The following is an 18,049-nucleotide window of genomic DNA, read 5'->3' on the forward strand; positions in this document are numbered from 1 at the left end:
CTCTCGTAGACTGATATTGTCTTTCCACCAATTCAGGCAAGTCTTTACTGTTTCGGAAATCGGGATCGAGACCGCCTCTAGCGTCTTGTCCTTTTTCCAGTGAAAAGCTAGATGGAATTGTAGAGGTCGGAGGTGTAGCCTTCCTAGCGAGACAAACTGCTCCAGGGATGATAGAGTTCCTACTAGACTCATCCAATTCCTGACTGAGCAACGTTCTCTCTTCAACATCTTTTGGATTACGAGCAGGGCTTGATCTATTCTGGGGGCCGACGGAAAAGCCCGAAAAACTGGACTGCGAATCTCCATCCCTAAATACAGAATAGTTTGGGATGGGATCAGCTGGGACTTTTCCAAGTTGACCAGAAGTCCCAATTCCTTGGTCAGATCTAAAGTCCAATTGAGATCCTTCAGACAGCGATGACTGGACGAGGCTCTGAGAAGCCAGTCGTCCAAATAAAGGGAGGCTCGGATACCCGATAAATGGAGGAATTTTGCCACATTCCTCATAAGCCTCGTAAACACGAGAGGAGCAGGACTTAGGCCAAAGCACAGGGCCCAAAACTGGTACACCACATTGTCGAACACAAATCTCAGAAAAGGTTGGGAATCTGAGTGAATGGGGATGTGGAAGTAAGCGTCTCTTAGGTCGAGAGAGACCATCCAGTCTCCCTTTCTGACCGCTGCTAAGACTGACTTCGTGGTCTCCATGGTGAACTTTGTCTTTGTGACAAAGACATTCAGAGCACTGACGTCTAGCACCGGTCTCCAACCTCCTGTCTTCTTCGGTACTAGGAAGAGACGGTTGTAAAACCCCGGTGATTGAAGGTCCGAGACTTTGACCACCGCTCCCTTCTCTAGCAAAAGAGACACTTCTAGTTTCAGGGCTTGTCTCTTTGCTTCCTCTCGGTACCTGGGGGAGAGATCGATGGGGGACGTCGCTAGAGGAGGTTTGCGTACAAATGGGATTTTGTACCCCTCTCTGAGCAACCTCACAGACTGTTGATCTGCGCCTCTCTTCTCCCAGGATTGCCAGAAGTTCTTGAGTCTGGCACCTACTGCTGTCTGAAGCTGCGGGCAGTCAGACTCTGCCCCGCGAGGACTTGGCTCCTTTCCTCTTTCCTCTCTTCCCTTCGGCACGAGAACTTCCCCTGCTGGGGGCTCTGCCACGAAAGGGCGGAATAAACCTGGACGCTGGAGTGTCTATCCTAGGTCTAGCAGACAAGGCAGACGAAGGGGTCCCTTTGCGAGCCGAGGACGCAACCAAGTCATGGGTGTCCTTCTGCACTAGAGACAACGCTATTCCCTTAACTAAAAGTTCAGGAAACAAGAACTTAGACAAAGGGGCAAAGAGTAGCTCAGATCGTTGACAGGGCGTCACTCCTGCTGACAGAAAAGAGCACAGAGACTCTCGTTTCTTTAGGACTCCTGACGTAAACGAGGCGGAGAGCTCGTTGGATCCATCGCGGATGGCCTTATCCATGCAGGACATAATGAGTAAGGAGACATCTCTATCGGCTGATGAGATTTTCCTACTCAAGGCTCCCAAACACCAGTCAAGGAAGTTAAAAACTTCAAAAGCCCTAAAGATGCCTTTAAGTAGATGGTCCAGGTCTGAGGATGACCAACTAATCTTCGAGCGTCTCATGGCTAGGCGGCGGGGAGAGTCTACAAGACTTGAGAAGTCGCCCTGGGCAGAGGCAGGAACTCCCAAGCCGAGAACTTCTCCCGTGGCATACCAGACGCTCGATCTAGACGAGAGTTTAGTTGGGGGGAAGGCAAAGGCCGTCTTCCCTAAACTCCTCTTGGTTTCCAACCAATCGCCTAACAGCCGTAAAGCTCTCTTGGATGAGCGAGAGAGAACGAGTTTTGTAAAGGCTGGCATGGCAGCAGGTACGCCTAAAACAAACTCAGACGGCGGCGAACGAGGAGCCACAGAGACAAAGTGTTCAGGGAACAACTCTTTAAAAATGAGCATGACTTTTTTAAAGTCCATAGATGGCGGAACTGATCTAGGCTCATCAATATCTGAAGGATGATCCTCAGGCTGAGGGTCAGCAACGTCCTCATCCGAAAGTTCCTCATCTGATAACTGATGAGAAACAAGCAAAGGGGTTGGCAATGCTTGACACGCAGCGTCCGCCCGCACTGGTGCATAAGTGGCGGAGCAGGACGCAGCGTCCTGAAACTGCTGAACAGTCTGGGAACTGTCAACAACAACAGGTGCGTGAGGACGCACAGCGTCCACCCGAGACTGCTTAGACCGCCTGGGTTGTGCAGTCAACACAACTCTAGGTTGCGGAGGTTGACGCACCGCGTCAAAACAAGTCAACTCTGATGGTTGGCGAACGTCCTGAACGTCACCAGGCGCATCAGCGAGTTGCTTAACGTCCACATGCGGCTGAAAATCCACACGAGACCGCATCGGGTGTGGTACAACCCCAACTGGTTGACGTGAGATGGCTACACCAACGTCAACAGGACGCACAACAGAACGCTTGGGTGGCTGACGGCCAGTATCTCCATGAGATAAACGGCTAGGTTCAACGGAAACCTTCTCTGCGTTGTAGTCTTCCATAAGGGACGCAAGCTTAGACTGCATGTCCTGCAGTATAACCCATTTAGGGTCTACGGTAACGGGTGCGGTAACAGACGGGGTTAGCGTCTGAGACGGCACAACTTTGCCTTGCTTAGGCGGCGAGCAGTCATCCGATGACAGCAACGGGTCCGAACTGTCCCAATGACTACATCCGGGACGTTGGACCTGTCCTGAAGGGACCGACTTGCGTTTCAAAGGCCTAGAAACCTTGCTCCATGGTTTCTTGCGTGAAACGCCTTCGGAAGACGAGGTAAAAATGGGCTCTCTCGTCTTATGGTAGGGGCGATCTTGACGAGATACGCCTGATACCATAGAGGGAACGTCTGTTCGCTGATCAAGGCCTCTCGAACCCATAAGTCGTACGACATTGCTTCTCCCCTGGGCTTGGGAGCTTGCAAGAGGTCCCGGACTAGGTGAACGACAGGCACGAACAGACGAACCCTCGGTCGCAACACTGTTCACAACACTTTGCGCACTAATCACTTTCCCACTTTCCGCCGTGGCACTATGGCACTTAAGTTCCTTCACGTCAGCCATGAGTTGATTACGGTCACTTGCTAACGCTTCAACTCTCTCCCCCAAGGCATGAATAGCACGTAACATGTCTTGCATAGACGGTTCCTGAGTGCTAGAAGGGGGGTTAGGAACAACCACTACAAGGGAAGGATTAGGTTCAGGGGCATGTGGAGAGGAAAAATCTACGGACCTAGATGAACTTCTCCTTACCCTATCTCTCTCTAGTCTGCGTGTATACTTATCATATTCGATCCAATCGAATTCCGAAAGGCCCACGCATTCCTCACACCGATCTCCCAATTGACAGGTTTTACCCCGACAATTGGAACAAACAGTATGAGGGTCGAGAGAAGCCTTTGGAAGACGCCTATTACAGTCCCTAGCATTACACTTTCGAAATCTAGGTACTTGAGAAGGGTCAGCCATTTTGAATTAGTCAAAGAAAATTCCAAAAACAATCCAAGTCATCAACAAATAATCCGATTCAATAAAGAGTTCAAGAGTTTATGTTGAGGAAAAACACCTGTACTGCGAAAGCTCAAACCAAAATTAAAGTACTTCACCAAATATGATGGGAAAACTCCAGGTTCTACAGCGAGTATAAGTACGTCTTGTCGTCAACGTCGACAGAGAAGAATTGAAGGTTTTGTTTACATACAAGAGTGGTATCTGGCCGACAGTTGGCGCTGGTAGGCACACCCGCAACCTGCATAGCGATCGCTCGCGAGTTTTTTGAGTATGTTGTCTGTCGAGCCGCAGAGTTGCAGCTATTATATATTCACCGGCTAAGTTTAATATTTAAAAATCAACAATAAAAAAGAAATGAGGGCAAGATGAAGGATGGGAGTCACATACCTAATGACACAACATGAACAGGTTATCAACACAGAGAAATTTCCATATTTCACAGTGACTATATTATGGGTAGTAAGTAATAAATATGAGATGGCTAATGATAAGCAATCACTATATACAAATAAAAAGAGAGGAACATCGCAAATAAAAATAAATGAAAATTGGCCTTGTTTTATAACTCATGACAATGGTGAAACTTCATAGACCAAGAACTTTTAAAAATTTAAACTAAAATGTTTCCTGATTAAAATAATGTTTATAGATAAACATGATTAAATTAGCTTTATATTGTAACTCAAACAAGTTCCATCATTTTTATTCAAAAGAATATCACAACTTTTAAAAATAATTTGTATTTTTCCTAATTATACAAACCTGAGGCCTTTAATAACAGTATGATTTCAGTGAGGCTCGAAACTCGGCTGTTAAAATTATAACGAGGTGTCGGTAATTCCTGGCGGGTAGTGGGAAAGCCCCACGCCCTGCCAGCTAACTGAGAAGCCACTTAGACCTTCACCTAGAACTTGTAAGGTGGATGAGGTGGGGAGTGTAACTTAAAGAACTCAAGTTTGTTCCGTTAGGAAAAATACAAATTACTTATAAAAATTTGTGATTAATTCCTACATACATACAGACCTTTGTCCTTTAAAGGTTTAAAGGCTGCTCATGAATGGCAGAGGCAAAGGACAGTGACATTGTCCTAGCAAGCAGGACAATGCCCTAGAGACTGATCATATATTATATGATCAGCACCCAAGACCCCTCTCCACCTAAGCTAGGATCAGAGAGGGCGAGGCAATGGCTGCTGATGACTCAGCACATGGACCTATAGGCTCCCCCAAACCTGCCAACCTTAGCTCACAAGGATGGGAAGATTGCATACACAAATGGCACTAACGAGTCTGAGCGGGACTCAAACCCCCGACTGACAAACACCAGGCAGAGACATTACCAATCAGGCCAATCGGGAGACTTATCAGAAGTTCCTATGAGTTTAAAATCCAAGGATGTCTAACACTCAGTCCTTACGAGGATCAAGAGTATTGACTTCAATCCACTTCCTATAACCTGGGTATCAGATGGGGCTAGGTCACAGAAGAACTATACTATACCCTCAAAGGTATTGTGTTTGTAATGTAAAGCTCCGTAAATTGATATCTTTACATTGAAAAACTAGGTATGGTGTTTTACTTACATCAAAGTCTGTTTCAGCGACATAACGAACCAAGTGCTGCACCCCCAAAGAAGGAGAAGAAGAAAAAGAAAGATCCCAAGACATTTTTAATCTCACATAAACCTGTAGTTGTAACTGTTATTTCAAATGAGATGCTTCTTGTCCTGTGAGGGAACTATGTACCTTACACCAATTACTAAGCAGTTGCCACAGGTCCAAAGGAGAAAGTGTCAAGTGACTTGTGGGTACATTCCCATAGATAGTGGAATGTGAAGGTTGTTTTGACGTTTCCAAACTCATGACAATTTCTCCCAAAAGGCTAACTTTAGGCCAACTCCTCTGACTTCGTGAATGCATGCCTGAGTCAGATGTCCCAGGCCATCTGTCAACTGGTCCAGCACTCCATTAATAGCTTCCTGAAGCCAAAAAGAGATTGTGTTTCCTGTTATTTTCTTTGTAAGCTTTCCTGATCTGATGAACAGGTTCTCCAGTTGTTGTCTGAATGGTTGAGTTCTCTTGAGATAATACTTGAGTACTCTCACATCACATAGAAGCAACTCATCTGGATTACTGGTTGCTTCCCTAAGAAATGAAATTGAAAAAGAATAAAATCTTGGGTCATTTATGGCTGGGTTTTGAGTTTTCTCTTTGAAAACAATACCTTCCTTCAACCCTCCATGTGCTTACCCAGTTTGTTGAAGCTAAAGCAAGAAGAAAACAGGTTTTGAGAATGGGTTCCAATTCAATGCTCTATTTAATTGTTCGTAAGGGGCTCTTTTTTCAAAAACCTAAGAACCTTCACTATATTCCAGAAGTAAGTTTTGAGCTCTCTTGGTTGACAAGTTTGTTTGAATCTCTTCACCAACATTGACAATTCCTATAAGGAAGAAAGGTCAAGTCCTTTCAGTTTGAAGACCTGGCTCAAAGCTGAGCAGTAGCCAATTACCCCTGAGAGTGAAAGGAGTTTTTCTCCTTATAAGAAGACTAGGAAGTCTGCTATCCGTTTGATAGAGGCTCTAAAAGGAGAAGTGTCCCACCTACAGCACCAATCATAGAAGATAGCCTACTTAGCCTGATAGACTCCCGTAGATGATCTTCTGAGGTAAGCAGACATATCTTGTGCAGTTTTTCATGAAAAACCTCTTGCTCTGAGATGGTGAATAACCTCCATCCGTGAAGACACAGCTATGTCAGGGTATTGTGGTGTCTCTAAAGGTGTGGTTGGCATAAATCTTGTTGCATGGGTAGATGTCTTGGAGCCTTGGATAAAAACATTAACAGGTCTGGGTACCATTCTGCATGCAGCTATTTGGGAGCTACTAGTCATTTTCAGGTATTGGGTATTCCATACCTTGTTGATTACCCTTCTGAGCAGGAAAAACGGCATTTAACCCTTTTACCCCCAAAGGACATACTGGTACGTTTCACAAAAGCCATCCCTTTACCCCCATGGACGTACCGGTACGTCCTTGCAAAAAAATGCTATAAATTTTTTTTTCATATGTTTGATAATTTTTTGAGAAAATTCAGGCATTTTCCAAGAGAATGAGACCAACCTGACCTCTCTATGACAAAAATTAAGGCTGTTAGAGCAATTTAAAAAATATATACTGCAAAATGTGCTGGGAAAAAAATAACCCCCTGGGGGTTAAGGGTTGGAAATTTCCAAAGGGTTAAGTCTAGGCCTTCCCAGGTGTGTTCTCCAATGCCGCTGCCTAATTTGGTATCGGTGACCCCACTATACCTGTAAATTTTACAGCTGATTTTCCAGCTACGCTGAAATCATTTTCCTATTAAAGGACTCAGGTTTCTATTCTTATAGGAACAACTATGAATTCTGCAACATAACAGAATCCAGAATCACAAGTATTTCAATTTGAAAAGGGATTTTGACGAAGGAAAAATCTATTTCTGGGCTCGACCTGTGTTGCTCCGTGAAATGCTCCTTATAGCACCATTTCTAAGGCATAGTTATTGCTAAATATACCAGAGAAAAAAAGGATGCATGGAATACCAGGAATAAACCCAGCTCACTCACTCTATGAGTGTTGGTATTATAGCTCAATTTTGTCAAAATGGATTACAGCATTGCAGCAATATCTTGGCTTTCAAAAAGGATCAGGGACTTATAACATAAAATTGAATACAGTAATTCCATACTATTAATATGATATTTTAATTATAAAATAAATTTTTGAATATACTTACCCGGTGAATATATAATAGCTGCAACTCTGCGGCTCGACAGAAAACACACTCAAAAAACTCGCGAGCGATCGCTATGAAGGTTGCGGGTGTGCCCACCAGCGCCAACTGTCGGCCAGATACCACTCTTGCATGTAAACAAACCGTTCAATTCTTCTCGTCCCGCTGCGTCTCTATTGGGGAGGAAGGGAGGGTCATTTAATTCATATATTCACCGGGTAAGTATATTCAAAAATTTATTTTATAATTAAAATATCATTTTTAAATATTTAACTTAGCCGGTGAATATATAATAGCTGATTCACACCCAAGGCGGTGGGTAGAGACCAGAGTTAATTAAGTTTACAGCGTATAAGCTAAGAGTTTTTTCATTTTGACAGTTATCAATATAACAAAACCAAAATATATAGGTACCTGGTAAGGAAGTTGACTTAGACGGTTACTCTGCCTTGTAAGTCTGTCTTCCTCACGGAGCCCAGCGATCCTCTTAGGATGCTGAAAGACTCCCAGGAGCTGAAGTATCAAGGGTTGCAACCCATACAACAGGACCTCATCAAACCCCTAATCTGGGCGCTCTCAAGAAATGACTTTGACCACCCGCCAAATCAACCAGGATGCGAAAGGCTTCTTAGCCTTCCGAACAACCCATAAAACAATATTAAAAACATTTCAAGAGACAGATTAAAAGGATATTGGAATTAGGGAAGTGTAGTGGTAGAACCCTCACCCACTACTGCACTCGCTGCAACGAATGGACCCAGTGTGTAGCAGTCCTCGTAAAGAGTCTGGACATCTTTTAAGTAAAATGACGCGAACACTGACTTGCTTCTCCAAAAAGTCGCGTCCATAATACTTTGCAGAGATTTATTTTGCTAGAAGGCCACGGAGGTTGCTATATCTCTAACTTCGTGCGTCTTAACCTTAAGCAAACATCGGTCTTTCTCATTCAAGTGAGAATGAGCTTCTCGTATTAAAAAAATCTGATAAAATATGACAAAGCATTCTTTGACATAGGCAATGAAGGTTTCTTAACTGAGCACCATAATGCCTCAGATTTCCCTCGTAATGACTTAGAAGCTAAATCGAACTTAAGAGCTCTAACAGGACATAATACTCTTTCCAGTTCGTTGCCTACGATCTCTGATAAGCAAGGAATATCAAAAGATTTAGGCCAAGGACGAGAAGGCAGTTCATTTTTGGCCAGGAAACCAAGTTGAAGTAAACAAGTGGCTTTTTTCTGTAGAAAAGCCGATGTTCTTACTGAAGGCATGAAGTTCACTGACCCTTTTAGCCGAAACCAAGCACACTAGGAAAAGTGTCTTGAGGGTGAGATCCTTCAGGGAGGCTGAATGTAATGGCTCAAACCTGTCTGACATGAGGAACCTTAGGACCACGTCTAAGTTCCATCCAGGAGTTGCCAAACGACGTTCCTTAGAGGTCTCGAAAGACTTAAGGAGATCTTGGAGATCTTTATTGTTGGAAAGATCTAAGCCTCTATGTCGAAAGACCGAAGCCAACATGCTCCTGTAGCCCTTAATCGTGGGAGCTGAAAGGGAGTGAACCTTTCTCAGATGTAAAAGAAAACTGCGATTTGGGCTACAGAGGTACTGGACGAGGACACAGATGCTGACTTTCACCAGTCTCGAAAGACTTCCCACTTCGACTGGTATACTCTAATGGTAGAAGCTCTCCTAGCTCTTGCAATCGCACTGGCTGCCTCCTTCGAAAAGCCTCTAGCTCTTGAGAGTCTTTCGATACTCTGAAGGAAGTCAGACGAAGAGCGGGGAGGCTTGATGGACATTCTTTACGTGGGGCTGACGTAACAGATCTACCGTTAGAGGAAGACTTCTTGGAAAGTCTACCAGCCATTGAAGTACCTCGGTGCACCACTCTCTCGCGGGCCAGAGGGTAGCAACCAACGTCAACCTTGTCCCTTCGTGAGAGGCGAACTTCTGCAGTACCTTGTTGACTATCTTGAATGGTGGGAATGCATATAAGTCCAGAAAAGACCAATCCAGTAGAAACGCGTCTATGTAGATTGCTTCTGTATCTAGGACTGGAGAGCAATAGATTGGTAACCTTTTGGTCAACGAGGAGGCAAAGAGGTCTATGGTGGGTTGACCCCAAGTAGCCCAAAGACTCTTGCCCACGTCCTTGTGGAGGGTCCATTCCGTGGGTATCACCTGACCCCTCCGACTGAGACAGTCTGCCAAGACGTTCAAGTCCCCCTGGATGAATCTCGTCAACAGGGAGATGCCTCGAATTCTTGACCATAAGAGAAGGTCCCTTGCGATCTCGAGCAGCGTGAAGGAGTGTGTGCCTCCTTGCTTGGAGATGTACGCCAAAGTTGTGGTGTTGTCTGAGTTGCCTCTACCACTAAGTTTCGAAGAAGCTTTCTAATATCATCAAGGCCAAGTGGACTGCTAATAGCTCCTTGCCGTTGATGTGCATGCTCTTCTGACTTGAGGTCCACAGACCCGAGCATTCCCGACCGTCCAGGGTCGCACCCCAACCCAAATCCGACGCGTCTGAGGACAACACGTGGTTTGGGTTCTTGACTGCTAGGGATAGTCCCTCTCTCAGACTGATATTGCTGTCCCACCATTTCAGGCATGCCTTAACTGGTTCGGAGACTGGGAATGATACCGTCTCTAATGTCTTGTCCTAGTTCCAGTGAGAGGCTAGATGGAACCGGAGAGGCAGAAGGTGTAGTCTCCCTAGTGAGACAAACTGCTCCAGGGATGAGAGAGTCCCTACGAGACTGTTCCAACTCCTGACTGAATAAACGTTTCGTTTCAGCATTAGTTGGACTTCGAGCAGGGCTTGACTGCGAATCTCCATCCCCAAATATAGAATAATCTGGGATGGGATCAGTTGGGACTTTTAGGTTGACCAAAAGTCCCAACTCCCTGGCCAGACTCAACGTCCAATGTAGATCCTGCAGACAGCGAAGACTGGACGATGCTCTGAGAAGCCAGTCGTCCAAGTACAGGGAGGCTCGGATCCCCGATAGATGGAGGGATTTTGCCACATTCCTCATGAGCCTCGTAAACACGAGAGGCGCAGGACTGAGGCCAAAGCACAGGGCTCGAAACTGGTACCCCACATTCCTGTAAACAAACCTCAGAAACGGTTGGGAATCCGGGTGTATAGGAATGTGGAAGTATGCCTCCTGAAGGTCGAGAGAGACCATCCAGTCGCCTTCCATAAATGCTGTCAAGACAGCCTGGTAGACTTCATCGTGAAGTTTGTCTTGACAATGAACACATTGAGCGCACTTGCCTCTTACGTACTCCTGCAGTGAACATGGCTGCCAAATCATTGGAGCCATCCCTGAGGGACTTGTTCCTGCAGAGAACGTGGCTGTCAGATCATTGGAGCCATCCCTGAAAGCCTTGTTTATGCATGACATAATTGTGCAGCAAAACTTCAAAGGCTCGAAAATAGCTGTGAAGTCGACCTGTAAAATCTTGGAGCGTCTCATGGCCAGGCGCCAGGGAGAGTCTATGAGGTTTGAGAAGTCTATCTGGGCAGAGGCAGGAACTCCCAAGCCGAGAACTTCTCTCGTGTCATATCAGACTCTCGCTCTATAAGCCAGTTTAAAAGAAGGGAAAGCAAAGGCTGTCTCCCCCAAACTCCTCCTGGTGAAAAACCAGTCGCCTAGCAAACGTAAAGCTCTCTTAGAAGAGCGAGAGAGCACTAGCTTATAAAACAACGGCTTCGAAGTAGCTAGGCCTAGTGTAAGCTCTGACGTTTAGGCGAACGAGGAGCAGCAGTTACAAAAAGATCCGGACAAAGATCCTTAAAAATCAGCATGATTTATTTAAAGTCCATAGAGGGATAAGCAGCTTTAGGCTCCTCTCTGTCTGACAGAGTCCTCAAGGGAATATCAGTAGGAGGGGGAACAGCAACTTCCTCATCTGAAGGAACCTTGTCCGACAATAGCAGAGTCTCAAGCAAGGGAGAGACCTACCGTGGTGGCAATGCTTTACAAGCAGAGTCCACACGCACTGGTGCATTAGTAGCGGACCAGGACGCAACATCATGTAACTGCTTGACAGTCTGTGAACTGTCAACAACAACAGGTGCGTGAGGACGCACAGCGTCCACTCGAGACTGCTTTGACCGCCTAGACTGAGCAGTCAAAATAACTCTAGAATGCGGAGGTTGACGCTCAGCGTCAAAGCAAGTCAACTCCGATTGTTAGCGAACGTCCTGAACGTCAACAGGAGCATCAGCAAGTGGCCTAACGTCCAAATGTGGCTGAAAATCCACATGAGACCGCATCGAGTGTGGTTCTAAACAACCTGACTGACGTGACTTGGCTACGCCAACGTCAACAGGACGCACAAAGGAACGTTAGGGTGGCTGAAGGCCAGGATCTCGATGAGATAAACGGCTAGGCTCAACGGACTTATCGGCAGAATAGTCTTCCATAAGGGAGGCAAGCTTATTCTGCATGTCTTGCCGTACAACCCATTTAGGATCAACGGGAATGGTTGCGGTAAGAGACGAGGGTAACGTCTGTGACCGCAAAACCTTGCCTACAAAAAGACTCTCGGAGTCTGTGTTACGCTTTTGTTAGGCGGCGAGCAGTCTTCCGATGACTGCATAGGGTCAGAGCTGTCCTAATGGTTAAAACCAGGACGCTGGACCTGTCCTGAAAGGACTGACTTTCGCTTAAAGGGCCTCGAAACCTTGTTCCACGGTTTCTTATGCGAAAAGCCTTCGGATGACGAGGAGAAAATCGTCTCTCTCGCCTTATGGTAGGGGTGATCTTGGTAAGATACACCCGATACCATAGAGGGAACGTCTGTTCGCTGATCAAGGCCTCTCGAACCCATAAGTCGTACGACATTACTTCTCCCCTGGGCTTGGGAGCTTGCAAGAGGTCCCGGACTAGGCGAACGACAGGCACGAACAGACGAACCCTCGGTCGCAACACTGATAACACTTTGCGCAATATCACTTTATCACTACGATTTTCTGTTTTGCACTTATTTCACTGAAATCTAATTTTTTAACAATTCACATTAGGTATGAATAAAACTGATTTCTACCTGAAACACGCAATTCTACCCTCATCAAAAGGTTGTAATTGCGAAATCAGTCGTATAATGTAAGCACATTAATACCAGAAAAAACAGTAAACATATTTTAAGATAAAAAAATCAGTGGCTGGGGAAGAGACTAAACACTAGTTCATTCAAAACTACGTTTTCAATCTCTCACCGTACATTGCCTTGGGACGAGAATAAAAAAACTAAAAACGTTTTATCCTTTCTCCCCGTACAGAGACTAGGGACGAGAGTAACTCGAGAACAACGTTACCCGCTTGGGACGAGATAAAGATCGGAACGTTTTCTCTCCTCTCTCTCCCTCCGTCTCTATCTATCTCTCTCTCTCTCTCTCTCTCTCTTGATTTCGCACCTAAGAGAAGAGCCCACTTACGTTTCGTCAAAAAAACAGGTTATTTGACCAAAGGAAAAAACTGAAAGGTTTTTCAATTAAAAAGTTCCTTTAAAATAGAATTTAAAACATTTAAGCTTTGAAAGAAGAATGAACAAAACGTCAGAATCGATTTACTCTTTCTGCAAAGTGAAACCGTGATACTCTCTCTCTCTATCGTAACGATAGAGCGCAAACTGCGTAGCATAAATAAACTAAACGTTAGTTCATCTTTGAAACAGTACGAAGACTATTCAAAGAAAATCTTTCATAAAATATCTATTAAAAAATATTCATTTAATAAGTCTTAAATCATTAGCTCTGTAAAAGCTATTTACGATTGAAAGGGCTCAACGTTGTTTAACTTCGGTTTCCAAGTTAGGACCGCCTACTCTCAGGAAAGGTCGCATATAAACAAATCATTAAAATTTATTTTGATGTTTATTATAAATGGAGAGCTAATCGAAGAGGCCTAATAAAGGCGGTTGAGATATAAAATATATAGAGGAAAATCTATAATTAATTTATAACGTGATAAGATAATTGCTAAAAGCCTAAACACACTTCCGTACTGAGGGAAGGGTCGGCCATTTAAAAGTCAAGGAAAGTCCAAAAAACAATCCAAAGTCATCAAAAATTAAATCTATCCAAAAACGAGTTCAAGATTTAAGTTGAAGATAAAACACCTGTACTGCGAAAGCTCAAACCAAAATGAAGTACTTCACCAAATATGTTAAGAAAACTCCAGGTTCTACAGCGAGTATGAATACGTCTTGTCGTCAACGTCGACAGAGAAGAATTGAAGGTTTTGTTTACATACAAGAGTGGTATCTGGCCGACAGTTGGCGCTGGTGGGCACACCCGCAACCTTCATAGCGATCGCTCGCGAGTTTTTTGAGTGTGTTTTCTGTCGAGCCGCAGAGTTGCAGCTATTATATATTCACCGGCTAAGTTAAATATTTAAAAAATGGTTACAGTTTATTAAGAAATAATCTTGAAGAATGAAAATTACTAAATAAAAAAGTGAAGCATGAATTTCAACATTCATTTCGTAAGTACAGTACCATACAGATCATATTGCCTTGTTTTATAAACAAGCATACTTTTATTCAATAAACTGTTGTTACTCTTAATTAACCCTCTAAAGATCTAATGATGCACTTGATGTGTCGTCCAATTACTTAGCTATATAGAATATTTATTGATCTTTTTAATACAATTTCCAGCTTATCTTTATTCCTTTCTCAGTTACGCAATGAAATGTCAACATAAAAGTAGGTCGACCCATGATGCCATTGCTCACCGTAACGAAGTTTGCGAGTCATGAGTCTGACAGTGATTGTGTCAAGACCAGAACCACCAGAGGATCAATGGCAAATATAAAATCTCAATATAGACTTATTCTAATGTACGTATGCATATTTCATGCTCCTCTTTCATAGCCTCAAGATATAATAACCATAATTAATTGAAAATAACTTAACTACAACCTACAGAACCAACTACTCACATCAGAATCCTATATTTGTACTGTACTACAACATAAAAAATGCAATTTGATAACGCATGCTTCATAAAATGGAAGTTTACTTTCGACAGCAATTCCAGAAAACCTTCAATCAATAAATCAATCAACTTTCGACAGCAATTAATCCTTACCTAAACAAGACTTGAGTTGACGGAAGAGACTCATCCTCTTCTTCCTGACCTTCCTTTTTCTCCTGGGAATCTCCTGGTTCAGGATCATTGCCTTTGTCTCTTCGTTTCTTCAAGGCATTTAGCCTTTGACGCCTCTTAACCGCTTCATCTTCCAAAGTCCCAACTTTTTCCTCATTACGAACCATTACTAAAGCTTAGTGGTTGGTCAGTATTCTGTATAGAGATAAAATTTAAATTTCCAAAATTCATAATTAAATCCTTTCCATCAATTCTTTTACAAAATATTTTGATTGTCAAAAAATATCTATGCTGAATAAAAAATAAAAATGTGAATACATGTACTGTATTCTGAAATAATATCTATTTCTTGTATCAAAAACTATTGTTCTGAACAACCTGTGACAGTTATCCGCAATACCTGGAATAACAAGAGTACTGAGGTCTTTCTAACATACAAATCTACACTGTATTGTATACAGTACAGTAGTCCAATTTAAAAGTTCATCAACGCTTTCTTACGTTAGAGACCCTGACGCACTAACTACACTAGGAAGGCTGGAGTTTGTGTTTTGATGACAACTGAATTATAACATTGTACTATTAAGGCCTAAAGGCAACATGGTTCCTCTTGTAAGGCTTTTACTGATACTGTGTCTGAATCTGCAACACAAAATTTTTCAAAATACTGTGATATGTGGAAGCTTGAATTTTATAGTAAAGGTTTGATTAATCATCTCCTAACTGCTCAGCAATCTCAATTATTTATATATTACATACTGTAGATAGTCACATTCCCAACTTATCATATCATTGTACTTTGGCCTGAATTTCAGAGTATTCAGTTGGAAAAATTAAGCACACTTTGGTCATATGAGTTCTATTTCCTTTTGTAAGAAGGGGAAGGCTTAGTTACTCTCATATAACTTGATATATTGCATCAAAATTAATCAGTAAAAAAGAATAAGAAAATAAGCTGGAAGTGAAAAACATGACAAATTCGGAGATAATTTGTATTTTTCCTAACTATATAAACCTTAGCTATTTAATATGGGTAATTACTTTCGGTGTAGCTGAAATGACGAGCCATTAGAAGTTTAACGAGGGTTTATTACCCCACCGCTAGTTAGCGGGGGGGTAGGACTAGCGGGGGGTAGGGAGGATAGCCTGATACCCCCCCCTCACACACCTGTGTGCTGAGCTCACTTTGCTTAGAGGTAGGGCTGGCGGGCAAGTTTGATTAAATAGCTAAGGTTTGTATAGTTAGGAAAAATACAAATTATCTCCGAATTTGTCATTTGTTCCGTAACTGAAATACAAAGCACGCTATTTAATATGGGTGACTCAACCCTTAGGAAGAGTGGAAAAGTCCCAGCCATACTGGCTTTTGGCTTTGCCAGGGGACTCATTATCTGAGTGTGTCAGCACTCAATAATAAAGAGTCCCTGCACCTCGCTCGCACCTTGCTATGCAAGGGCTGCGGCCTACATAAGCTGTGTGTGAAGGATTATGTGTGACTCGTCCTAGGAAGTTGACCTGAAGTTCTTAGATGGAAACTTTAGGCTAGTACTCTCCCAATATCACTTCGTCAGGGTATGGGGACGTGACAGTATTAAATACTAGGAACACAAGGAAACATGGTTTACCTGCAGTGGTTTGAGGTCAGCTGTGCAGAGAACCCAGGATGCTGCTTTCCCCAAGAGAGGGGAGGATGAAGAAAAGAATATGGGCCAGACATACCTTTTCTTTCATGCAGACTAAAACCGGGTAACAATGCCCTCAACCCTCTGCTACTTGTCCATTAAGGAGCCTGAGGTTTAAACCAGCTGTTGTGCACCCACCACAGGGCCGATAGAGAACGTATCGAGCCTCCTGTGGGTCACGTCTTGCAGGTAGTGGGCTGTGAAGGTCGTCTGACGCTTCCACACCCCTGCTTGTAGAACCTGCGTCACTGAGAAGTTCTTCTTGAAGGCCAGGGACGTAGCTACGCCCCTGACATCATGTGCTCTAAGGCAACATGACGGAGGAGGGTCAGGATTCAGGGACAGATGGATCACCCTACGAATCCATGCCGAGATGGTATTCTTGGTGACCCTCCTCTTTGTTCTCCCAGTGCTCACAAACAAAGCTTGCACTTGGGGACGAATGCAGCCGTTCTTTGAGATATAACCTCAGACTCCTTACTGGACACAGTAGGGGATGGTCTGGGTCATCTGTTACAGAACGAAGACTCGAAATCCGGAAAAAGTCGAATCGAAGATCCGGCACTCCCGGATTCTGTCTTAGCCACAAACTCAGAGACGAATCTGAACGTTACCTCCCCTCATCCCCTTGCATAGGCGATGTCATACGAGAGACCATGAAGTTCACTGACTTGCTTGGCCGAGGCCAAATGTAGTAGGAACACCGCCTTCCAAGATAGGTGGCGATCTGAAGCCTGGCAAAATGGTTCGTAGGGAGGTCTCTTAAGAGGACTGGGAACTCGAACCATGTTCCATGGAGGGGGTCTCACTTCTGACTGGGGGCAGGTAAGATCATATCTTCGTCTGAGTAGGGAAAGTTCCAGCGAGGAAGAAATGTCTACTCCTTTGAGCCTGAAGGCTAGACTTAAGGCTGAGCGATAGCCTTTCATTGCCGAGACTGAAAGGTGCATTCTTCCGGCAAATATACGAAGAACTCCGCAGTGAACCCTCGCTACTTCGCGGTTCGACCATCGCGGATTCACCACTTCGCGGATTTTTTCCATAACCCATATATATACAGTAACATATATACATATATATGTATGCATGTATTTATGTATATATGTATGTATGTATATATGTAGGTATGTATATGTGTATACATATAAATATATATATATATATATATATATATATATATATATATATATATATACACACACACATATATATATATATATATATATATATATATATATATATATATATATATTATATATATATATATATATATATGTATATATATATATATATATATATATATATATATATATCTAAAGTAGGAAGATGTGATGTAGTTCTAAGGGAATAGTATGGGAAATATGTCTGGGTAACAAGCAAAGCTCTACCTCCAGTTTGTTTCTTCATTATGATCAGAGATAAATGTAAACAAAACATTGGTTGCCATTTTTTAACGTGCTTTTTAGCGTGTTTAGGAAACGCATGATATAAAATTGCCTTTAATATTTGTGCCTGTTTTAGTTTAGGGTACTGTAGTACATGCATTAAGTGTTCTGTACATTAAAGGGTAGTTTGTTAACAGTACTACGTACAAGGGAAGGTTTTAAAAGTCTGAATATACATGTTGAATAAATAGGTAAATATGGTGTCACTACTTCGCGGATTTTCACCTATCGCGCCGCGACTGGAACCTATCTACCGCAATAAACGAGGGTTCACTGTATTGCTAAAATAGTGGTATCGAGTGGAGAGATACCCCTTCACAACTCCAACCACAGAAAACTCACCACTTTGCCTGGTAGACCCCTGCGGATGACCTACGCAGGTGTCCAGACATCCCGTTCGCAACTTGTTGAGACAATCCTCTCTTAGTGAGGAGATGCTGGATAGTCTCCA

The 18,049-nt window shown here is 43.4% G+C and overlaps 1 protein-coding gene across 1 annotated transcript in view; it reads right to left on the reverse strand.

Moving 5' to 3' along the window:
- LOC137622832 (coiled-coil domain-containing protein 12-like) overlaps positions 1-18,049 on the reverse strand; it is a 56,619-nt gene that overhangs the window by 26,136 nt on the left and 12,434 nt on the right. Inside the window, exon 2 of the mRNA XM_068353413.1 lies at positions 14,454-14,666. Coding sequence (XP_068209514.1) covers positions 14,454-14,638 — 185 coding nt within the window. The 5' untranslated portion in view covers positions 14,639-14,666. The remainder of the gene's footprint in view (positions 1-14,453; positions 14,667-18,049) is intronic.

Source organism: Palaemon carinicauda, chromosome 29 (assembly GCF_036898095.1).
Source record: "Palaemon carinicauda isolate YSFRI2023 chromosome 29, ASM3689809v2, whole genome shotgun sequence".
Lineage (NCBI taxonomy): Eukaryota > Metazoa > Arthropoda > Malacostraca > Decapoda > Palaemonidae > Palaemon > Palaemon carinicauda.